The sequence below is a fragment of the Neomonachus schauinslandi genome, chromosome 14, assembly GCF_002201575.2.
Source record: "Neomonachus schauinslandi chromosome 14, ASM220157v2, whole genome shotgun sequence".
Taxonomy (NCBI): Eukaryota; Metazoa; Chordata; class Mammalia; order Carnivora; family Phocidae; genus Neomonachus; species Neomonachus schauinslandi.
Window position 1 is genome coordinate 85,680,227 of NC_058416.1, and position 24,850 is coordinate 85,705,076.

At 37.7% G+C, this 24,850-nt stretch overlaps 1 protein-coding gene across 2 annotated transcripts in view; it reads left to right on the forward strand.

The window, feature by feature from the left end:
* The first annotated feature begins 1,054 nt into the window (after positions 1–1,054).
* The window catches only part of KNTC1 (kinetochore associated 1), a 70,717-nt gene continuing 46,921 nt past the window's right edge, over positions 1,055–24,850 (forward strand). For both annotated transcript variants that reach the window (XM_021698706.1, XM_021698705.1), the window contains exons 1-19: positions 1,055–1,183; positions 8,804–8,924; positions 10,464–10,579; positions 10,935–11,013; positions 12,063–12,140; positions 13,009–13,043; positions 13,641–13,751; positions 14,552–14,645; positions 15,010–15,062; positions 15,278–15,393; positions 15,727–15,781; positions 16,483–16,581; positions 18,026–18,069; positions 18,393–18,458; positions 18,557–18,632; positions 21,493–21,618; positions 21,709–21,798; positions 22,156–22,209; positions 22,785–22,846. In XM_021698706.1, the coding sequence (XP_021554381.1) occupies positions 1,055–1,183; positions 8,804–8,924; positions 10,464–10,579; positions 10,935–11,013; positions 12,063–12,140; positions 13,009–13,043; positions 13,641–13,751; positions 14,552–14,645; positions 15,010–15,062; positions 15,278–15,393; positions 15,727–15,781; positions 16,483–16,581; positions 18,026–18,069; positions 18,393–18,458; positions 18,557–18,632; positions 21,493–21,618; positions 21,709–21,798; positions 22,156–22,209; positions 22,785–22,846 (1,604 nt within the window). The remainder of the gene's footprint in view (positions 1,184–8,803; positions 8,925–10,463; positions 10,580–10,934; positions 11,014–12,062; positions 12,141–13,008; positions 13,044–13,640; positions 13,752–14,551; positions 14,646–15,009; positions 15,063–15,277; positions 15,394–15,726; positions 15,782–16,482; positions 16,582–18,025; positions 18,070–18,392; positions 18,459–18,556; positions 18,633–21,492; positions 21,619–21,708; positions 21,799–22,155; positions 22,210–22,784; positions 22,847–24,850) is intronic.

The window sequence follows — 24,850 nt, forward strand, 5'->3', positions numbered from 1 at the left end:
AACATGCTTTATTTTGTACCCTTGCTCACACTCTTGGTAAGAACTCTTTTCCTGTATTTAAAAACCTCCTATGACCATAGCCTAAATGTTACCTGCTTCCACCAATGAAAATAATAAATTACCTAACACTTAATATTGAGTGCTTGCCATGAACCAAGCGTTGTTGCATGAATAGTTAAAACTCATAACTTTTGCAGGTACAACTATGTTCCTATTACAGAGAATTAAGGAACAGAAGGATTACATTGCTTCCTCAAGGACAACTGATTGTAAATGAAAAAGCACCTTCCCTATGCTGTATGTTCCATAAAATTTAAAACACATTTCTGCTAGCGCTTATCAAAACAGTTGTAATTATTTGGTTGCTATTCCCCACCAGTGATTGATCCAGGGATTGTTTTTCATCTTAGTATTCTATTCCCACTCACAGCACACTTAAATGAGTTACATAAGTCTTTACTGATGAGATGTTCAAGTGACTCTCCTAGGGTTACAGGTATACTCTTTGGTTCAGTCAGAAACAATCCAATTTTTCCCCTTTACCCTTATTATTTTCATTTACTGTATAATACAGGAAACATTAATGGACTTTTTTAAAAGTTCATTTGGAACCTTAACCATCCTAAGATATCCCAGATAGTCTGACTTTAGAGCTTCTGCTATTTATTGCTATACTACTAAAAGGTTTATTTCAAATGAAAACTTGTTATAATTTCAAGCTAGGCGCACAAAATACTGGAAGCTGTAGGATACATTGGTGAGATCAGATTTGTCTGTGTTCCTAGACGGATATATTGTTCTCTGATGATGATCATAGCTCTAGTTCCATTTATCTTATTGGTCTGAAGTATCTCGTGACTACAGAAATAACACAAAAGTCTTGATTCATTGATGTGTGTGTTATATATATGTGTGTGTGTGTGTGTGTGTGTTTATTAAACCTTTTCATTTTCCAAGGAACTGTATTTTTGCAGCAATATAATTTGTTCTCTAACTTTACATGTTGTCACAGGGAAAGCAGTGGTTCCTGGCTCAGGAAGACAATCTCAGAAACATGTGGAATGAGATTGAACTGTTGACAAGTGATGATACAGGAAGTGGGTACCTAAGTGTTGGTTCAAGAAAAGAACACGGAACTGCTTTATATCAAGTTGATTTGCTAGCAAAGATCTCCTCTGAAAAGGTAATGATTATGGTACTGTTTTCATTTATAACACTTTTGCGGCGGGCTTAGTAGGCCCAGTAGTCACATGGTAGATGTTCTATAAATGCATATAGGATTTCTCAGGGAATCAAGGTTCATTCTCAGATTACTGAAAATTTCCATCTGAATTCTCCCTTCATTGTCTTAAGATCACTATTTCTGAAATTGAACATTTCATAGCTCTTCTTTTTTTTTTTTTTTTTTAGATTTTTTTTATTTATTTGAGAGGGAGAATGAGATAGAGAGAGAGCATGAGAGGGGCAGGGTCAGAGGGAGAAGCAGACTCCCCGCCGAGCAGGGAGCCCGATGCGGAACTCGATCCCGGGACTCCAGGATCACGACCTGAGCCGAAGGCAGCCGCCCAACCAACTGAGCCACCCAGGCGCCCCTCATAGCTCTTCTTGACATTTGGACAAATAGAATATAAATAAAGCGAAACAGAATACCCACCACCAGCTTAGGAAATAAAACATTATCAATAGATTTGAAGCCCCTGGGGTCCCTTCCCAATCCCATGCTCCCCCTGTACTCCATCCCTGAGTTAAGCATTCTGCTGAGGTTGACATTTCTCCTTTCCATGCATTTCATTTCACATATTAATTTTCTTCTTTTAACAATAATTCTACCAGGGCATCTGGGTGGCTCAGATGGTTAAGCGTCTGCCCTCAGCTCAGGTCATGATCCCGGGGTCCTGGGATCGAGCCCCACATCGGGCTCCCTGCTCAGCGGGGGGCCTGCTTCTCCCCCTCCCTCTGCTTCTCCCCCTGCTCATGTTCTCTCTCTCTGTATCTCTGTGTCTCGAATAAATAAATAAATAAATAAATCTTAAAAAAAATAATAATTCTACCATTCTCAGTCCAGGCTTGAAACCTTATTTTTTGCATCCTGTAGAAAATATTACAGGTAGTTTTTTTATCTTACAGTTTCTTTTTCAGTAATTTGCTTCTGATAAAGTAATTTTTGTAAACAAAGGGTTTTTTTGTAAAGAAAGTACATCTGATTTTTATTCACAGTATTATAGCCCAGGATCCCTTCACTTCCCTTAGTAAGTCAATACAATATTAAATCCTCTAATTAAGAAAAAAAGGTTTAAATGAAAAGAAGAAACAAACTATTAGAGACAAAATTGTATCTTCTAGGGCTTGAAAGGAAGGGCCTCTTCTGGGGACCTTATTCATAAAAGACTTCAAATGTAGGCTTTTTGGCTTTTTTTTCAAGTGAGGTTCTATATGTATTCAGAGAAACTGGCTGATAGGATTTAAAAAAAAATAGACCATTCTTTACACAGCTTGCATACTATTGTTTAACTATACTGCCTTTAGTAGACTATGAATCACAGAATTTGTAAATGTTCATTATGAGTAGTATAAATATATTATTTTCTTTGGTATTAAATTGTTTACTTGTTAAAAGCAAAAATTTTGAAGTATACTAAAAGTTCTGTAATGAGAAAGTGGCATTTATATTTTAGTATTATCAGGAGCCTCAAAACATGGAAGTAGTCCAGGCCTCTTTTGAGCTCTGAGGACTCCTGTTGAAAAATAATCGTATGTGTGTATTGAGCTTCAAATTCAGCTAGGATGGGGCACCTGGGTGGCTCAGTCGGTTAAGCATCTGCCTTTGGCTCAGGTCATGATCCCGGGGTCCTGGGATCGAGTCCCACATCGGGCTCCCTGCTCAGCAGGGATCCTGCTTCTCCCTTTGCCTCTGCCTCTCTCTCTCCATCTGTCTCTCGTGAATAAATAAATAAAATCTTTAAAAAAAACAAAAACAACAAATTCAGCTAGAAAGTAAAATTTCATCTGTTATTAGCTTGGAGTATCTCTCATCACTCTTATGTCCAAAACCTTATGCTAACCTCTTAGAATAGAAGGTAACCTGGGGGGGGCACCTGGGTGGCTCAGTCGTTAAGCGTCTGCCTTTGGCTCAGGTCATGATCCCGGGGTCCTGGTATCGAGCCCCGCATCAGGCTCCCTGCTCGGCGGGAAGCCTGATTCTCCCTCTCCCACTCCCCCGTCTTGTGTTCCTCTCTCATTGTCTCTCTCTGTCAAATAAATAAATAAAATCTTAAAAAAAAAAAAAAAAAGTAACCTGGGGTGCCTGGGTGGCTCAGATGGTTGGGCGTCTGCCTTCGGCTCAGGTCAGGATCCCAGGATCCTAGGATTGAGCCTGCTTCTCCCTCTCCCTCTGCCTGCCGCTCCCCCTGCTTGTACTTTCTAATAAAAAATAAATCTAAAAAAAAAAAAAAAAGAATATAAGGTAACCTGTTATCTCATCTTTTTAGGATCTTTCCTTAAAGTGAAGCAGACAGGACATCAGCAATAAAAACTACTTAGTTGTGCAAGTCAGTATATGCTAAATGTCAAATGAATGGTACAGACAGTAAATGCAGTAAGAACTCAGAGGGAGGAGAGCTTGTTGTGGGTGGGGACAGTTTAAGGAGCATTTCATAAAGAAATTAGCACTTAACTTGGGCCTTAAGAAAAAGGGAAAATGGAAACACAACTTATCAAAATTGTGAGGTGCAGCAAAAGCTATGCTTACAGGAAAATTTATAACATTGAATGTATATGTTAGAAAAGAAAGATCTAAAATCAATAATCTAAGTTTCTTGCTTAGGAACCTAAAAAGTAAGGGCAAACGAAATCCACAGTAAGTAGAAAAAAGAATAAGAGAACAGAAATCAATGAAATTGAAAACAGGAAATCAGTAGAGAAAATCAATGAAACCAAGAACTGTTTCTTTGAAAAGATCAATAAAATCTGTAATTCTCTAGCCAGGCTAACTAAGAAAAAAAGAGAATACAATTACTAATATCAGAAATGAAAGAGGGGACATCACTACAGACCCTGTGGACATTGAAAGAATAATCAAGGAATACTAAGAGCAACTCTGCGCCCACAAATTTGGTAACCTAATGAAATGGACCACATCCTTGAAAGACATAATCTTCCAAAATTCACACAAGAAGAAAGAGACAATCTGAATAGGCCTCTACCTATCAAAGAAATTGTATCAGTAATTAATAACTGTCCAAAACAGAAAGAACCAGTCCCAGATGGGTTCACTGGTGAATTCTACCAAACATTTAGGGAAGAAATTATACCAATTTTCTACAATCTCTTTCAGAAGATAGTAGCAGAGGGAATACTTCCTAACTCATTCAATAAGCCCAGCATTACCCTAATACCCAAACCAGGCAAAGACATTACAAGAAAACTACAGACCAAGATTTTTCACGAACAGAAATGCAAAAATTTTCAACAAAATATTATCAAATTGAATCCAATATATAGAGAGTTATATACTACAACCAAGTAAGATTTATCCCAGGTATGCAAGGTTGCTTAAACATTTGAAAATCATTTAATGTTTAGGTGATGAATGTGTTAACTAACCTTATTGTGGTAATCATTTCACTATATATATATATACACACACACACATATTATCACATTTTACACCTTAAACTTACACAATGTTACTTGCAAATTATATCTCAGTAAAGCTGGAAAAAAAATCAATGTAATCCTTTACATCAACAGATTAAAGAAAAATCACATAATCCTATCAATAGATGCAAAAAAGCATTTGAAAAAAAATCTAACAATCATGATAAAAGCTCTCAGTAAACTAGGAATAGAAGGAATCTTACTCAATTTGATAAAGAATATATAAAAAAACCTACAGCTAACATTATACTTAATGGGAAGAAACTAGAAACTTTCCCAGTAAAATCAGAACAAGGCAAGGATATCCTTCTCACTACTTCTTTTCAACATCATACTGGAAGTCCAGCTAATTCAATAAGCCAAGAAAAGGAAATAAGAGGAATACAGACTAAGAAAGAAAGAAAACTTTGTTTGCGCATGACTTAGTTGTCTATGTAGAAAATCTGAAATAGTTGACAAAAAAACACCTGAAACCGAAACATTTATAACAAAGTTGCAGGATATTGGGCGCCTGGGTGGCTCAGTTGGTTAAGCGACTGCCTTCGGCTCAGGTCATGATCCTGGAGTCCCGGGATTGAGTCCCACATCGGGCTCCCTGCTCAGCAGGGAGTCTGCTTCTCCCCCTGACCCTCCCCACTCTCATGCTCTATCTCATTCTCTCAAATAAATAAATAAAATCTTTAAAAAAAAAAAAAAAAACAAAGTTGCAGGATATAAGGTTGATATGCAAAAGTCAACTGCTTTCCTATATACCAGCAATGAACAAATGGAATTTGAAATTAAAAACACAATCCAAAATAATCCTTGTGGGACGCCTGGGTGGCTCAGTTGGTTAAGCATCTGCCTTCGGCTCGGGTCATGATCCCAGGGTCCTGGGATCGAGTCCCGCATCGGGCTCCTTGCTTGGCGGGGAGCCTGCTTTTCCCTCTGCCTGATGCTCCCCCTGCTTATGCTCTCTCTTTCTGACAAATAAATAAAATCTTTAAAAAAAGTAGATTGCCTTTAAAAACAAAACAAAACAAAAACCAAAATAATGTTTGTGACCTTGGATCAGGCAAAGCCTTCTTACATGTGATGCCAAAAGCACAAGTGACAAAAGAAAAAAATAAATTGGACTTCATCAGAATTAAAAGCTGTGTTTCAGAACACAGTCCAAAAAGTGAAAAGACAATTCACAGAATGGGAGGAAATATTTGTAGACAGTTATCAGACAAGGAACTTGTGCCCAAAAAATACAAAGAACTTCCAACTTAATTATAAAAAGACAAGTAACTTGGTTAAAAAATGGGCCAAAGACCCTAAGACACACCTCCCCAAAGAAGATATACAGATGAGAAATAAGCATATGAGAAGATGCTTCACATCTTGTCATCAAGGAAGTTTAATTTAAAACAATCATGAGGGGCACCTGGCTGGCTCATTTGGAAAAGCATGCAACTCTTCATCTTGGGGTTGTGAGTTCGAGCCCCACATTGGGTGTAGAGATCACTAAAAAAATATAAAGTTAAAAAAAAATAAAAATAAAACAATCATGAGATACCACTGCACACCTATCAGAATGGCCAATATCAACAACACTGACAACACCCAATGCTGATAAGGATGTGGAGCAACAGGAACTCTTACTCAGTGCTGGTGGAAATGCAAAATGGTACAGCCACTCTGGAAGACAGTGGGGCAGTTTCTCCCAAAACGAAACATACTTACACAATACCAACAAAGCAGTTGCACTCCACAGTATTTACCCAAAGGAGTTGAAACTTACATCTACAGGTACAAAAACCTGCACATGGATGTTTATAGCAGCTTTATTTAAAAAATTGGCATAACTTGGAATCAACCAAGATATCCTTTAGTAGGTGAATGGATAAACTGGTACATCCAGACAATGAAATATTATTCAGCCCTGAAAAGAAATGAGCTATGAAGCCATGGGAAGACATGGAGGAAACTTAAATGTCTATTACTAAGTGAAAGAAGTCAATCTAGGGGCACCTGGGTGGCTCAGTCGTTGGGCGTCTGCCTTCGGCTCAGGTCGTGATCCCAGGGTCCTGGGAGAGATCCCAGGACCCTGGGATCGAGCCCTGCATCGGGCTCCCTGCTCCCCGGGAAGCCTGCTTCTCCCTCTCCTGCTCCCCCTGCTTGTGTTCCCTCTCTCTGTGTCTCTCTGTCAAATAAATAAAATCTTTTTTAAAAAAAAGAAAAGTCAATCTAAAGGCTGCATACTGTATCATTCCAATGATAACGACATTCTGGAAAAGGTAAAACTAAGGACACAGTGATAAGATCAATGGTTATCAGGAATTAGAGATTGAGGGGAGGAGGGACCAATAGGCACAGCCCAGGATTTTTAGGGCAATAAATTACTCTGTATGATATAATAATGACATATCTGTTATTATACATGTGTTCAGACCCACAGAGTGTACAATAGGAAGGGTGAACTATAATGTAAATTATGGACTCTGGGTGATGATGTGTCAGTGTAGGTCTATCAGTTGTAACAAATGTAGCATTTGGTGGGGGATGTTGATAGTGGGGAAGGCTGTGCATGTCTGGAGGCTAGGGATATATGGCAACTCTGTACCTTCCTCTCAATTTTGCTGTGAACCTAAAACTGCTCTTAAATAAAGTCTAAAAAAAAGAAGAGGAGGAGGGAGAGCTGTCCAAGCAGAGAGAACTGTATGGGGACATCCCAGGAAGGTATAGCATAGTTCCTTCTTTGCAGTGGTTTGGTATAAAACTTCTCATTATTAGAAGAAACAAGTTAAAAAAGTGTAAGAGGCATCAGAATGTGGTGGCATTTTCAAGAATTTCACCTGGAGGAGGTGACTGTTGAAACAAGCACAAAATGAACTGATTGGATTAAAACTTAGCCAGGGAAGAATAAGAACAGTTAACATTTATTGAGCATATATCATATGCAGGGCTATCTTCTAAGCCTTTACACAAATTCATTCATTTAATCCTCATATAAGGCAGCATTATAGGTATTATTATTATTATTATTATTATTATTATTATTCCTGTTTTGCAGGAGAGTCAGTTGAGGTATTTGCCCAAGAATACTCAGCTAGTAAGTAACCAAGCATTGTCAACCACTAAACTGTCCAACTGCTTCAAGATACATTTCCGGGGTGCCTGGGTGGCTCAGTTGGTAAAGCGGCTGCCTTCAGCTCAGGTCATGATCCCAGGGTCCTGGAATCGAGCTCTGAGTTGGGCTCCTTGCTCAGCGGGAGCCTGTTTCTCCCTCTCCCTCTGCCTGCCTCTCCCCATGCTTGTGCTCGCTCTCTCTCTGTCAAATAAACAAATAAAATCTTAAAAAAAAAAAAAAAAGAAGAAGTTACATTTGCATGCAGAGCTCCAATTACCAGAAGCTGAAAACTGGAGACTCATAATTGGCTTGCAGAGTATTTTTTGAAATGTTGACTTGACTGCCAATATTTAAAACTCAGGTGGCGTCTGGGTGGTTCAGTTGGTTAAGCAACTGCCTTCGGCTCAGGTCATGATCCTGGAGTTCCAGGATCGAGTCCTGCATTGGGCTCCCTGCTCAGCAAGGGGTCTGCTTCTCCCTCTGACCCTGACCCCTCTCATGCTGTCTCTATCTCATTCTCTCTCTCAAATAAATAAATAAAATCTTAAGAAAAAAATAAAACTCAGAACATTTCACATAAAGATCCAGTTTTCTTGGTAAATTGGGCATGGCCATGCCTGGGTTGCATTTCCACCAGCCTTTAATCTCTTTCTGCTCTCTTTACTGTCTGTGGGGGCGTGAGCCCTCCAGTTCACATCCCACTCCTGACCCCCTCGTATCTCAGACATTGAGACTTTGTGCCAATCTTGGCTCATTCACTCATTTTGATGCCTGCCTGCTCCTGCAGGAGTAAGATCCACCCTTAGGAAACAAAGACTTGCACAGGAGAATCCCTTGCCCTTTCCTAGCAATCTTGGACTGTTTCCCCATTTTGGACTCTGAATGGATTCACGATATACCGTAGAAAGAAAAACTTGACCAATTAGAGATATGGACTAAAGAAAAAAGTTAACTTTTAAATGTGAGTACGTGGGACTATGATGATACTCTTGGTAAGTATTGTTAAACGTGTATAAAAACGTTTTATTTTAGTCCTGCTTTTCCCTCCCACAGGCCTCATTAAATCCAAAAATACAAGCATGCAGCTTAAGTAATGGGTTTATTATTGTCGTAGACCAATCAGTGATCCTGCTTGACAGTGTTTGTAGATTGCTTCAACTGCATCTTATATTTGGTAAGTCTAATGCAATACAATAAGACAAATTGGAAGCCAGGTATAGCTTGCTACCAATTTCTACTGCATTGCCTTTTCTTTACTCCATTATTTCTAAGACTTGAAATTGGACTAATTTCAAAAAATTAATCTCAAGTGCCTTTTCTGTGCTGAGTACCAGATGCAAGGGATCCTGAGATGATCCCTTCTCTCAATAAATCTAAGGGGTACATGTATACGTAAATACATGTAAAGCAACAATTAACTACTTTGTTTATATCTTGTCCATGATTTTTAAAATTAGAATATTGTGGAAACCAGTTGAGCCCAATTTTGTTCAAGTTCCTGAATCTTGTATATGTATAGCCCTGTAGGGGCATCTGGGTGGCTCAGTTGGTTAAGCGTCTGACTTCAACTAAGGTCATGATCCCAGGGTCGTGGGATCAAGCCACGCATCCGCCTCCCTGCTCAGCGGGGAGTCTGCTTCTCCCGCCCCTCCCCCACAGCTTGTGCTCTCCCTCTCTCTCTCTCAAATAAATAAATAAAATCTTTAGAATATATATAGCCCTATAAAAAGATTTTTTTTTTATGAGACAGAGAGAAAAACGAGTGGGGGGAGGGGCAGAGAGAGAATCTCAAGCAGACAACCCACTGAGCACGAAGCCCGACACAGGGCTCCATCCTAGAACCCTGAGATCATGACCTGAGCCGAAATCAAAGTCAGATGCTTAACGAACTAAGCCACCCAGGTGCCCCTATAAAAGCTTTTTAAATACTAATGAATTAATTCATTGAGTTAAAAGGCTTTAACTATGCAAATATGGACATAGGACTAAATTAAGGGACAAGTCAAGTGATTGTGCTGGAAAATAGAAGAAACATTGTGAACATTTTTTCTGAAATTTTGAGGGAGATGGTTGTTGAAGTGTTTAAGAACTTAGACAACAGAAAAGGAGTCAGGAGGTATGCATGTGAGAAGGCAATCCTGATTGCAATATGGAGGCAAGGAACTCCTGTTTTGTAGAATCTTAACGTATCTACCCTGAATGGTCTACAAGATTCACAATTTCACCATGAAATAGTGTTAATGTGTAATACATTTGTGGAAAGCCTTTGTTTATGTCTTATCCAAGAGGGCTATCCTGAGCCCTCCAGTTAGCCCTGCATCATGTGTGGCTCTTCCAAGCTATCTTCCCCTGCTCTACTTTTTCTTTTTTCCAGAGAATTTACCACCTTCTTACATGTCATATAATTTATTATGCCCTAATTGTTTATCATCTATTTCTGCCTTGGAATTTGAGCTCCATGAAGGTGGAACTCTTTTGTTACTATTCTCAGATACATGCAGAAGGCCTGGAACATTGCTTAGCTTGTAGTAAGTGCTCAGTAAATATTTATTGACTGAATAAGAGTAACATTCTTTTTTATTTTAATCACCACCTTTGGGACATATTTAAGAGAAGCTTGAGTAGTTGACTTTTAATGACAAAATTGCTCTTTTTTTTATATTGAAAATAAGATTTTCGATGAAAATTTGTAACTTTGATTTGAAATTTTCAGATACTGAAGTGGATGTAGTTGGCCTCTGTCAAGAAGGAAAGTTCCTTTTGGTTGGGGAGAGAAGTGGCAACTTACATCTTATTCATGTAACATCAAAGCAAACATTACTCACTAACGTAAGACCCTGTTATGTTTTTCATTTTTGTCACTTAAATTTTAAATTACCTCTTAAACAAAACTGTAACAAACCATTATTTAATTTGTTTTTAATTAAAAGAATAATGTCCTTACATTAAATTAAAGAATCATACCTTAGAAACATATGAAGTAAATGCAAAATTGAAAAACTAAGCTTTGAATATATTCCTAGTACGCTTGTCCAAAATAGTTTTCCATTTTAAAACTAAATTGTTTGGAATTATAGGCAGAATTATTGCTAATGACTATTGATAATACTAGGCTTTAAAAATATAATTCTTGATTGTATTTTTCTGGGTTTAATCTTATCATTTGAAATGAATTTACAATTAGGCTTTTGTTCAGAAAGCTAATGATGAAAATCAGTGTACTTACCGGAATCTTGTTATTGAGAAAGACGGTTCAAGTGAAGGTAAGTTTTTTGAAATTTTTTTCAATGTCCTCTGACTAATATCCAATAAAAAAAATCCAGATTAACTACAAATCTAATAATTTATTAACTACAGTTCATTTTTATGCCTCCTATACAATGTTAAATTCTCTAGTGATTCAAATAACATGGTAAGAAATAAGAAATAAGTTTTTGTATTTTAGCTCTTTTCAGGGATTTAGATGTACTTTCCCTGAACATAATATTTGAAATTCATTTTTATAGTTTTGAGAGTTCTATAGATTACCAAGGAGACGTTATATTCTTTTAAAATGTTTTTGTAGGTTTCAGCATATTTATATTTTTATTTTAACAAGTGTTAATTGGACCTTAATTTATTTCATTATATCTGAGATTCTTTTTTTCCTGGCAAGTGAAGTTTGATTTATAAAAGTTTCAAAGAAGTGGGGCGCCTGAGTGGCTCAGTCGTTAAGCGTCTGCCTTCGGCTCAGGTCATGGTCCCAGGGTCCTGGGATCGAGCCCCGCATTGGGCTCCCTGCTCTGAGGGAAGCCTCCTTCTCCCTCTCCCACTCCCCCTGCTTGTGTTCCCTCTCTCGCTGTGTCTCTCTGTCAAATAAATAAATAAAATCTTTAAAAAAAAAAGTTTCAAAGAAGTTAGCATTGTTTTGCAAATAACTTACCAGTTCTTTCTAAAATACTTTATCTGTATCATTACCATATTGTTTGATGATTAGAATTTAAAATGAGCAAATTGACATACTCTTAAGGTAGGTCCAAACACTTAAATTTTTTTTTAGATTTATTTATTTATTTGAGAGAGAGAGAGTACTCACAGGAGCGGGGGATGAGGGCAGAGGGAGAGGGAGAGAGAGTCTCAAGCAGACTCTGCACTGAGCATGGAGCCCAACACAGGGCTCGATTTCATGACCCTGGGATCATGACCTGAACTGAAACCAAGAGTCAGGTACTTAACTGACGCTTAACCGACTGCACCACCCAGGTGCCCCCAAACACTTAAATTTTATATCTGTGCATCTGTTAGAAAAACTGGCTTGATTTTATTTCAATAGGTACCTATTATATGCTGCTGCTTACAAACAATGGATTTTTTTGTATTACAAACCTTCAACTTGCAAAAATTCAACAAGGTAAATAATAGATTTTTTTTATTATTATTATTGATTTGTAGCAATATTTCTTACAGTTTTTTGGGTAAAATTTTAAATATTCTCTTTAAGAATATTATTTTAGTTTAATTAGGTTCTAAAATACCAGCTATAGTTTTAAGTATTCCTATATTGCTTATTCTTCACTATTAAGGCTGCAACAGAATCTGAAGAAACGTACATTGTTTACAGCCTTCAAGGAGTTTATAGCTTAGTCGGGGAGACCAGACACACACTAGCTTAGTAATAAATGCTTTTTGATGGAATGAATGAACCTGGAAACTGATATGACTGTATAAACATGTTAACAATACAGGCAATAATCCATAGTACGTGCTAAGTGAATGGTATGGACCATACATCCCTCTGAGCTGGGAAAGGTTGAGGAATTTGTTTGGGGCATGTGTTCAACAAATATTTTTTCATAGTCTTCGTGCCAAGAATGTACAAAGTCCTGGGGATACCACAAGACATAGTTTTTCATAGTTTAGAGAAGGAACCAGACAAGTAAAAGCACTCTTCCAAAATGGTGTGCAAAGTGATGAAGACCTTACAGGTAGGACTTCAGAGCTTGAGAAGAGAGTTGGAGCAGGGAGACCACCCTTTAGGAGGGAGAAACGTGGTAAGGGAAAGTATGCAGTCGCACTCCAGGGACAAAGAGGCAGCCTGGCTGGTGCCCTGACTATGACAAGTTGTCACAGTTGGTATGAGTGGTCAAGGGCAAAACTGAAAAGTCACCAATGCTTCTCACTAGAATAGTGTATATAATCTCACCCTGATACACAAGGGTGACTTGTATGTATTTTATAGGTTAATACTGTAACTTTAGTCATTCTCTCCTTTCATGCAGCGATTGAGAATGTAGACTTCAATACAGCAAAAAAGGTAAGAAAAGAAAACCACAGTTTCCTTTTGAAACTTATATTTAATGTAAGTTTAGGAGAGTGTTTCTGGATACTGTCTAATGGTTGATATTTTGGGAATTAATGTGATATAACATTTTAATAACGTTGCCATTTAAAAATGCATTTATAGGGGCTGGCTCCCTCAGTGGAGCATGCAACTCTTGATCTCAGGGTTTTGAGTTTGAGCCCCATGTTGGGTGTTGAGATTATTTAAAAATAAAATCATTAAAAAAAAAAGAGATGTATTTAAAAATAAATAAAGAAAAATAAAAATGCATTTATGGGGCCTTTGGGTGGCTCAGTCATTAAGCATCTGCCTTCGGCTCAGGTCATGGTCCCAGGGTCCTGGGATTGAGCCCTGCATCGGGCTCCCTGCTCGTGGGAAGCCTGCTTCTCCCTCTCCCACTCCCCCTGCTTGTGTTCCCTCTCTCGCTCTCTCTCTGTCAAAATAAATTAAAAAATCTTTAAAAAAAAATGCACTTAAAACAGATTGATTTAAACTCATTTTTACCAACTTTCCTAGGAATTTGGACTGTGGAGCATATATTGACGTTTTTTTTTTTTTTTAATTTTGCAGTTACAAGGACAAATCAAGTCTGGTTTTATTTCTACTGAAAATTATCATACTCTTGGTTGTCTCAACCTTGTGGCTGGAGATTTAGCAAGTGAAATTCCTGTGATAATTGGGGTAATTCTTTCTATAAAATTTTATTTTTTTGCTTCTGAGGTGTTTCTTCATTAGCACATAGTTTTGATTAAATTACGAATTAATTTGTAATGTGTAACAGAAACAGAGAAATTGTAAAATTAAAGTCATAAAATTAACTCAGTAAGTACACCTAAGTTTCTATGTTGGAAAACATAGTGCATCTTTTTTTCACTAATTTCTATCTGAAATTTAGCATTTCTTTCACTTATGAATCTAGGCAAAAACAATGAAAATCTAATTATATTCAAGGAGTATATTCTAATTGTATTCAAGGAATAGGCAACAATTCAATATAATTACAGCATTTGTAACATTTTTACCTGCCAGATTTATATTTTATATTAAGAAGCAGCCACATTTCTCTATGTATCCAGTTCAGTATTTCATCAGGGTTTCAAATGATTTAAAATTAATATTTTTGAATTTTGTTTTCAAAAATTTGTGGTTACTTTAATGAAAATACTTAACCAAAAACTATATCTCATCCTACTGGAAGAGGTCTTAAAGTTTACCCCATGTCTTTGCAGTGAGTTACGTGAATATGCCCGCTCCTTATTAAAAATCATGTGATAACAGCAAACAGCCAAGTTTGCTGTTCTTTCCATTCTGTTCTGTTGAAAGCAGACTAAGTGAGGAACTGGAAGATAAAAGCTAGTTGGGCTTGAATACATAAGTATATTTTGAAATTAGTAACATGTACAACTTGGGTGTTTCTACTTCGAGGAGACTTCAGATCTGAGAGCGAAATTTGCAATTGATGTGCTGTTTCACCTCTGTAGGGAACCGGTAATTGTGCAGTCTCAAGATGGGAACCAGACTCTTCAAAAGAAGGAATGACCGTTAAGAATGTTCTTAATACAGAGATTATTAAAGGTAAAATAAGTTAATGAAACTAGTTGGGGTCATTATGAGTGAGTTTTAATTTTCATGTCAATATGCTAAGTCTGGTGAATGGGCCATTTTACCTTACTGCTCTTTGAAACAAGCCAGATTAGTTTGATAATTGTCCACATACATGACTGTTCTTGACCTGTTTCAGTTTTTACTCTTCATTTTGGGAGGTTTTACATTTTAGTTGTCATCTAAAAATATATAGAGGCAGGAATATGAGAATGGGAACTTTTTGTTTAAGGGTAGTAGTTCTGCCTTTCCATAAATAATGGTAGTTTATTATTTAAACATGGCTATCTGTAACACAAAAATGTAATCTTTACACACATTGCTTTCTCTTTTGTAGGTGCAAAGAAGTTCCAGTTGATAGACAATCTACTTTTTGTTCTTGATACTGATGTATGTTTCCGATATTTCTCTTTCGGTGTTTTCATTTTGTATAATGTAGAGCAACAAAAATTTGTCAGACTTAACAAAGACAAGGACTTTAGCTGGGGTGGATTACTATCTGGTGTGCTGTGCTTTATTTCAGTACACATATCAAAGGATAGATCCTGCAATGTAAGATCTTGAAATGTCATTAAGATGTGTCCGTGATCTGTCTCTTTTTACAGAATGTGCTGAGCGTCTGGGATATTTACACTCTGATTCCCATATGGAACTGGCCCTCTCTTCACATCGAAGAGTTTCTTCTTACCACAGAAGCAGATTCTCCTTCATTAGTCACCTGGTACATTATGACACCAATAGTGATTTCCCTTCTTTATAACCAGGTTTCTTGATCATTCGTTATGTATTACATTCTCACTAACCCTGCGGACAGACTGACAGGGTAAGGACCATTCCATCGTTGGCCAGGTTCATTGAGAACAAATAGGCATCACAAACCTCCAAGTGGTTGTGTTAGAAAGAATGTCAATCTGTGCCATAAACATGAAGAAATCAGGTTCATTGTCTTCTGTGGGAATTAGTTTTAACCTTTTAGAATATTCCTTTGACTTAGCCTATATCTAGCAATTGGCAAAGCTTATTTGAATCACTTAAACCTTTTTTTCTCTTTTAGGCAAGGGATTACAAATCTCAAATTAGTAGCTCTGACAACTACTACTGATAAGAAGGTATTAGAAAATTGCATTTCACATTTGTCCACATTACGTGTTAGAAATAGCATTAAATAATACAAAAGTGGTTAAGTAGTGCCCATAGCATTTTTACTCTGTGTTGACACAGACTTGACAAATCAGAAGTAATCCTGCAGAGTCTTTTTCACTTGTTAAAAAAAGAAAATGGAAGGGCACCTGGGTGGCTCAGTCAGTTAAGTGTGTAGCTCTTGATTTTAGCTCAAGTCGTGACCTCAGGGTCGTGAGGTTGAGCCCCGCACTCAGCAGAGTCTGCTTGTCCCCGTCCGTCTGTTCCTCCCCCGACTCACGTGCTCCCTCTCTCTCTCTCATAACTGAATAAATAAAATCTTAGAAAATTGGATATAAATCTCAGCTCCGCATTTCAAACGGAGCGATATTAAAAATATCCACAAGAAAATGTTCATTAGAGTGACTCCTACGGTTAGGAATTACATTCACCTTAAATACAAATTGTAGAATGAACTTCAGGTGTATGCTTTTTCATTCAACAGATTTGGAGGGTGGAATAGGGCATAATTTTATATGTAACATGTAAATAATACAGTAATGGACTTAATTATAAAATTGTTTTCTTGTACCGAATGTTTTAATCTAGGCCCATGATTATGAAGAACTATCCTGTTCTTATAAATTTATATGACCTACTATACTAATTGCTCTTCTTCTATTTTTCTTAGATGAAAAATCTCATGGTTTATTCATTACCTATGATGGAAATACTGTATTCTTTGGAAGTATCTAGCGTTTCCTCTCTGGTCCAATCCGGAATTAGCACAGTATGTTGATATGTATTTTGTACTTTATAATAAAAAACATTAAGCTAGGGGGCACCTGGCTGACTCAGTCAGAAGAGCATTTGATTCTTGATCTCGGGGTTGTGAGCTTGAGCCCCATACTGGGTGCAGAGATTACTTAAATAAGTAAATAATATTTTTTTCCCTTTAAAGTTAAGTAAGCTAAGCATGAGTGGAAATTTGTGTAATACCTGGACAGATCTCAGGTTTACAACTATATTTATTATTACCAGATGTTTTCAAATACACTTGCCAAAGACCAGTCTTCATATAAGGAAAAGAAAAGCATATTAATCAAATAAAACCTGAATCATCTACTTACTCAGTTTTCTTGTGTCTCCACAGAAAATATGAATGATAAGTAATTTGGGGGGAGGGTCATTGCTTTTATGGACTTATCTTTTCATTATAATCTTTTTAAAGAACATTTATTACATTTGTTTCGTATATTCAAACACAGACACACTATATTTTTCCAAACCATTTGGAATTTACTTGCAGACATCATGGTCTGTTACCCCTAAATGCTTCAGGAGGTCTCTCCCAAGAGTAAGTGTGTTCTTCTATAGCACAGTTATCACTCAGAAAATTTAACATTAATACAATACTATTATGAAGTATACCATCCAAATCCAGATTTTACCAATGGTGCCAATTACTTTAAAACTTTTTTTTCCTTGATCCAGCATCCAGTCAAGCATCATGCATGGAATTTTGTTGTCATGTTCACATGGTAGTCTGCTTTAATCTGTAATAGTTCCCTAGTCTTTTTGTTTTTTTAAGACATTGACATTTTCTGAATCCTAGCCTGTTGTGTTATACAGTGTCCCTCTATTTGGATTTGTCACAATTAGATGCATGCTGAGCTTTCCTGGCAAGGATACCACATAGGTAATACTGTATTGAACTGTGTCACATTAAGGGGCTCATGTCCATTTGTCCTATTACTAGTGAGGACAAGTGTGATAACTTGGTCAGGGCAATTCTGCCAGATTTCTCCACTGTAAGGTACTTTTTCCCTTTTATCATTGCTGAGTAGATTCTGTGGTGGTATTCTGAGACTCCGGGAATATCCTTTTCCCCATTGGTTTTTGCAGTGAATTTAGAATCCATTGATGGGGGGCGCCTGGGTGGCTCAGTCGTTAAGCGTCTGCCTTTGGCTCAGGTCATGATCTCGGTGTCCTGGGATCGAGCCCCGCATCGGGCTTCCTGCTCAGTGGGAAGCCTGCTTCTCCGTCTCCCACTCCCCCTGCTTGTGTTCCCTCTCTCGCTGTATCTCTGTCAAATAAATAAAATCTTTAAAAAAAAAAAAAAAAAAAAGAATCCATTGATGGTTAATTCTCACCTAAACCAGTTGTTACCTTAGTAACTATAAAATGAATTATTTCTGTATTTCAATTTTAAACATTTTTTTTTATTGTTGTAGGATACCATATACCTTCTGGAAGGAATTTGCAAAAATGATTCAAAGTAGGTCATGTTTTATTTTATCAAATAAGTTGTTAAATAGCAGCTAAGTTACAATCTACTTATTAATATTAATGACCAATACACTTACAAGAAAAACATTTTTCAGGGGCGCCTGGGTGGCTCAGTCGTTAAGTGTCTGCCTCCGGCTCAGGTCATGATCCCGGGGTCCTGGGATCGAGTCCCACATCGGGCTCCCTGCTCAGCGGGAAGCCTGCTTCTCCCTTCTCTCCCACTCCCCCTGCTTGTGTTCCCTCTCTCGCTGTGTCTCTGTCTGTCAAATAAATAAATAAAATCTTTAAAAAAAGAAACAAAACTTTTTTCAGATTATCTGAAGACTCGGTCTCTGTCGTGGTACTCAGGTGTCTTACAGAAGCTTTACCAGAAAACAGGTAACTTCTCATTTTCTTTTGAGCTTTACCCCTTAATGATAAACTTAAATTCCCTGATTAATAAAAGTTTTACTGAAATTTCTTTTTCAATTTGTCAGATTGAGTCGGTTACTTCACAAACACAGATTTGCTGAAGCAGAGAGCTTTGCTATTCAGTTTGGACTAGATGTTGAGGTAAATCATTCATGAATTCATTTGTTCATCTATCAAGCCTTTTTTCATGTAATGGAGACTGGGGAAACAGACACGTAAAGCGTAATTGGAATTTAATGATCGAGCCTATAATTAAGATATGACCAAAGTACACTAGGGATTCAAAGGGGAGATTGATGCTTACTGGGGTGGAAAGAATTCACAGAGGAGGTCATTTTTATATCAGATCTTGAAGATGTTCCAGATGGTTCAGGAAGAGGAAGGGAATTCTAGGTGCAAGGACAGCATGAATAAAGTGAGGGCGGCTTTTGAGGCTTCCAGGAACTCCCGATTAGGTAGGAGTAGAGAATAGGTTATATGCACAAAGGAGTAAAAGGAGCTGACAATGGAACAGTAGGGGGCCAGAGCCTGGGGAGCATTGTGTGTATTGCAGAGGATTTATTTTATTATTATTTTTTTAAGATTTTATTTATTTGTCAGAGAGACAGAGAGTTTGCAGAGGATTTAGATTGTATTTTGCAGGTGATGGGGAGCCACTATGAGTGTCCTGATTAGATTGTCGCTTTGTAAAGCTGGAGAATTGTTTGGGATGGGGCACACTTAGGGGTGTGAAGACCAATTGGGAGACAACAGCTTTCTGCATGAGACCTGAGCCAGTGCAGTGAGGTGAAGGTGTATAAGAGAGAGGGTCTGACGCAAGAGGCACAGAGGAGGTACAATCAGTGGAACTAAGTGATCAAACATCGGGAGGGACAAATGTAGGCAATGGGCTGGCAGGACTCTGGCTCAGCATACTCGTGAGATGGGGATGGCACTCCCTAAAATGAGAAGTATGTGTGGAAGAGCAGGTAGTGGTAAAAGATGAAGGGCCTGCTTTCTAAAAATTGCACAAGAAGGGGTCTTGTGAAATGAGGCTATCTGGTAGGAGATTGGAGAGTGATCTGAGCTGAATTTAGAGGTGGGAAACACGGGGGGATGGCCAGACCACTCTGGGCGAGTGTGTAGAGTAGAGAGATCTCATCTCAGGATGAGATCCAGGGGCACCAGCATGTAGGAAGTTAGGAATAAGGGCTATATGCATATGTGGGGAGAAATAAAGGAGGAAAACCACAAGAATGTATGATTATTGATAGAAGTCAAGGAAGGAGAAACTTTAGAGTCTAGTGGGGAGTGATTAGCAGTTTCAAATACTACAGATAAGATAAAGTATTAAAACTGGAAGAAGTCCATTGGATTTGGTGATTAGGTCATTGACATCCCTTAAAAAGTCCTGGAGAGTAATGAAGGAAAAGGCCTGATTGTAATAAAGAGTTAATACTTCCTTAAGTGGGTGGTGGGCACTCCTGTGTTTGTTGTTTTAAAAGTGTAACATTTTAGGGCACCTGGGTGGCTCAGTCGGTTAAGCGTCTGCCCCAGTCAGTTAAGTGTCTGCCTTTGGCTGAGGTCATGATCCCAGGGTCCTGGGATCAAGCCCCAGATCTGGCTCCTTGCTCGGCAGGAAGCCTGCTTTTCCCTCTGCCCCTACCCCCACTTGTGCTTGTGTGTTCTCTCTCTCTCTCTCTCTCTCTCTCTCTCTCTCGCAAAAATAAATAAATAAAATCTTTTAAAAAATAAATAAAAGTGTGACATTTTAAAACATATAAAACAATTTTGTGTGTTGTTTAGAAAGGTATATGAGTAAAGGGATAGAGAAATTAATGGGCTATTAAGCACCAAAATCAGATAATGGATACTTCTGGTTTGGACAAGGAGAACGATGTATTTGGGAAGAAGAGAAGGGGGTCTTAAGCTATATTGGTAATATTTATTTTTAAGTAGGGTGATGAGTACATGAGTGTTATATTATTACTTTCTGAACATCTGAAAGTTTCATAATAACTAATTTTTTTAAAGAGTGAATGGGAGCGCCTGGCTGGCTCAGTCAGTAGAACCTGTGACTCTTAATCTTAGGATCATGAGTTCGAGTCCCACATTGAACATAGAGATTACTTTAAAAATATCTAAAAAATTGTAGTGAATGGAGTGAAAAATCAGAATCAGTGAAAGCAGTTTTCAGGGAGTGGAGAAATACAAGTAGAGAAACTATGCTCTCTTACCATTTTTAGCTTTCAGAATTACAGACTCCTTGTCAAAGTTGGCATTTTGTTTATAAAAAGGGAACCTAGAGTTTTGGGTTTCTTTCTTTCTTTCTTTTCTTTCTTTCAGTGTGCACGAGCCAGGGGATGGGCAGAGGGAGAGAGAGAATCTTAAGCAGTCTCCATGCCCAGCATGGAGCCTGACACGGGGCTTGGGACTCAATCTCTTGACCCTGAGATCATGATCTGAGCCCAGACCAAGAGTTGGATGCTTAACTGACTGAGCCACCAGGCGCCCCAGTATTGGGTATTTCTAACTCAGGCTGTTTCTAGCTGCTAAAGAACCTTTGACAGACTTAGAAAGCGAGGCATGCAACATAATCGTGTGGTCTTCTTTTAAAAACCAGCTCCATTACTTTGGAACTGCATAGTTTCAAGTACATTACTTACCCTTTCTGGAGTCTCGGTTTTCTTGATGGTATAATGGGAATGTTAGTATTTATCCCATAGGGTTATGGTGAGGTGTAAATGCTTGCTCAGGTTTTTATGAGAATTAAATGAGATAATTCACATAAGGCTTTTAGTACCCTGCTTGACACATGTAGTTCAGGACTCAAATGGTCTCCATAACTCTTAGCAATCTGGATTACCTTTGGGTTATCTGAGCATTACCTGCTTTACTGTTTATTCCTGGACCACATGAGGCTTCCCCTTTTTTCATAATAGTCTGTTGCCTGCAGCCTAAGAAGTCATGCACAGGCATTATTTTGCTTCAAGTTGCTTAATGTGGCATGTTTATATTACAGCTTGTTTACAAGGTGAAATCCAATGATATATTAGAGAGATTAGCCTTGAGTTCTGCAGACACCAGCGAGCAGACCGAATGGCAAAAACTCGTAGATGAAGCTAAGGAAAATCTACATAAAATCCAGGTGTGTTTTCCCTGTTTTGTGTGAGAGTATTCAGATTGATGGATTGATCAACATTAGGTCGCCTTACTGTGTCTGGCATTTCTGAAACAGGATGATGAATTTGTGGTGAATTACTGCTTGGAGGCTCAGTGGCTAACCTATGAAACAACCCAGGAAATGCTAAATTATGCCAAAACCAGGGTAAGTTTTTATAACATTTTTACCTGTTAGTCTCATGCAAAAGAAACCATCTCAAAAAAAAATGAATTCTGTCTCCATCACAGACATTTTTGCCGTAGGCTCCCCTCAGTGAGCTTTGAATACCGCTGCTAGTTATATTCCTTAAAATCAAGGTGTAACAGATGGGCAAAATACTGTGAGCTGTTTCCATAAGATGCATTATTTTTTTAAGATATGTCATTTCTTTATCGTTCACTGTTCATCTCAGATTTCAATGTGATCTGATAATTTGTTTCCGTTCACAGAAAATCCATCTTCTTTCATGAAAAAAACTAATATAGCAGATATTCTAACATTGTTTCTCATTGTTCATCTTAGCTTTTGAAAAGAGAAAATAAAACTGTTCCTGTCTATTCTGATGGTTTAAAAGAGGTAATTACATTATACTTAATTTGAGGGTAAATTTACCTTTACAATATGTTTTTCAATTCAAGATAGACCTGTGTTTTTTCAAGAGCAACTTATTTTAATTCTTGTTTCCTTACTGAAAAATGGGAATAATAATAGTACTTATAGTGTTATCTTGAAATCAAATGAAATAATTCATATAAACCATTTTGCATAGTGTCTGGCACTGGTTAAGCACACAAATGTTAACTGTTATGATGACTCTCATGGTTTAAACTCTTATTTCAAAGTAAATTTTTGGTATAATCCAACTGGATTTTAACATAGGGCATTTATAAGTCACTGGGAAAAGTAATTAATTTTGAGGGGCACCTACAATCAATGTGTAAATGCCTTCTCTTTTGCAGTTTTATTGCATTGAATGTGATTGGAAATGTTTCCATTATTCCAAGGTTCTTTTTGTAACATTTATGAGAATTGACCTATAATATGGGATGAAATGAGCATGTGTGTAAGACTTCTGAAACAGAAAGCCTAATTTTTGGTGTTTTTAATTTTCTTGCATATGACATTCAGATTATCAGGTTATTTCTTTTTAGGTACTAAGGGCTCATGCAAAATTGACTACTTTTTATGGAGCATTTGGACCAGAAAAATTCAGGTGTGTACATTCCTCATTTTTTATTTTTAGATTATGAATTAGGTTTTAGTTTAGAATATCATAAAAGATAAAGTATTGCTTTGACTGAATGTGTTTCTGGGAATCGGGTGATGGAAAATATTATTTTCCTGCTAGGTTGTAGATACTCTTCTACACCATCTATGGGAACTGATAAATTTGAAAGGCAAACTTAAATGCACATATCTGGGGCTCATGGGTGGCTCAGTTGTTAAGCGTCTGCCTTCAGCTCAGGTTATGATCTCAGGGTCCTGGGATTGAGCCCCACATTGGGCTCTCTGCTCCGCGGGAAGCCTGCTTCTCCCTCTCCCACTCTCCCTGCTTGTGTTCCCTCTCTCACTGTCTCTCTCTGTCAAAAAATAAATAACATCTTTAAGAAAATAAAAAAAATAAAAATAAATGCACATATCTTTGCCTTAACAATTTCACTTCTGGCAGTTGATTCTATTAGATATGCTAACATGTGCCCCAAGAATATCATTATTTACACAAATGAGATATAGTTATCTTAAAGATAATACAAGTTTATTTGCCAAATTAACAATGAAGGGAAGCTTTATTTTTTTCCTTGTGGCTAGTCAATCCCCCTTTCCCTGCTAGTTGCAGTGTTAGGCTAACAATCTGACGTGTATTTGTCTATCTCTGGACTTGGTATTCAGTTGATTTTATGGTATTCATTCACCAGTATCATATAGGTTTTTTTTTTTCAAGATTTTATTTATTTGTTTGAGGGAGAGAGAGAGCACGAGTCGGGGGAAGGGGCAGAGGGAGAAGGAGAAACAGACTTCCCACTGAGCAGGGAGTCTGATGCGGGGCTTGATCCCAGGACCCTGAGATCGTGACCTGAGCCGAAGGTAGATCCTTAACCAACTGAGCCACCCAGGTACCCACCAGTATCATATGTTTTAATTAATGTAATTTTAGAATGCCCTGTTATCTGGTAGACTAGCCCTGCTATACTTTCCTACTTTTCAGAATTTGGGGAGCAATTTTCTCATATTTGGTTTTTTGTATGACATTTAGAATGAGAATCACCTTACCCAGTTTATTTGTTTTTTTAAAATTTAAATTCAATTAATTAACATATAGTGTATTGTTAGTTTCAGAGGTAGAGGTCAGTGATTCATCAGTCTTATAAGACTCATTACATCACATGCCCTCCTTAATGTCCATCACCCAGTTACCCCATGCCCCATCCTCCTCCCCTCCAGCAACTCTCAGTTTGTTTCCTATAATTAAGAGTGCCTTATGGTTTGTTTCCCTCTCTGATTTCGTCTTGTTTTATTTTTCCCTCCCTTCCCTATGATCCTCTGTTTTGTTTCTTAAATTCACATATGAATGAGATCATATGATAATTGTTTTTCTCTGATTGCATAATACCATCTAGTTCCTTCCATGTCATTGCAAATGGCAAGATTTCATTTCTTTTGATGGCTGAGTAGTATTCCATTGTATAGATATACCACGTCATCTTTTTTTTTCTGACAAAGGATTTGTTTTTAGAACATAGAAAAACCATCTACAAACTAATAATACAAAGGCAAGCAGCCTAGTAAAACCAAAACATGGGCAAAGCACTTGAACACACATGACAAAAGAAGATCTATGAATGACCTGTAAATACATGAAAAGTCAAACATGGGATTACCCTGCAATCTAGCAATGCTCCTACATCTTTACCCAAGAGAAATAAAAAATGCATTTTTTTTAAAGATTTTATTTATTTATCCTCGAGAGAATGAGCAGGGGGGAGAGGCAGAAGGAGGGGGAGAAGCAGACAGGGAGCAGGGAGCCCGCCAAGCAGGGAGCCCAACTCGGGACTTGATCCCAGGACCCCAAGATCATGACCTGAACCAAAGGCAGATGCTTAACTGATTGCGCCACCCAGGTGCCCCTAAAAATGCATTTTTATTCATAGTAACCAAACACTGGTAATAATCCAAATATCCATCAACAGAACAATAGACGTACAACTGTGATGTGTTC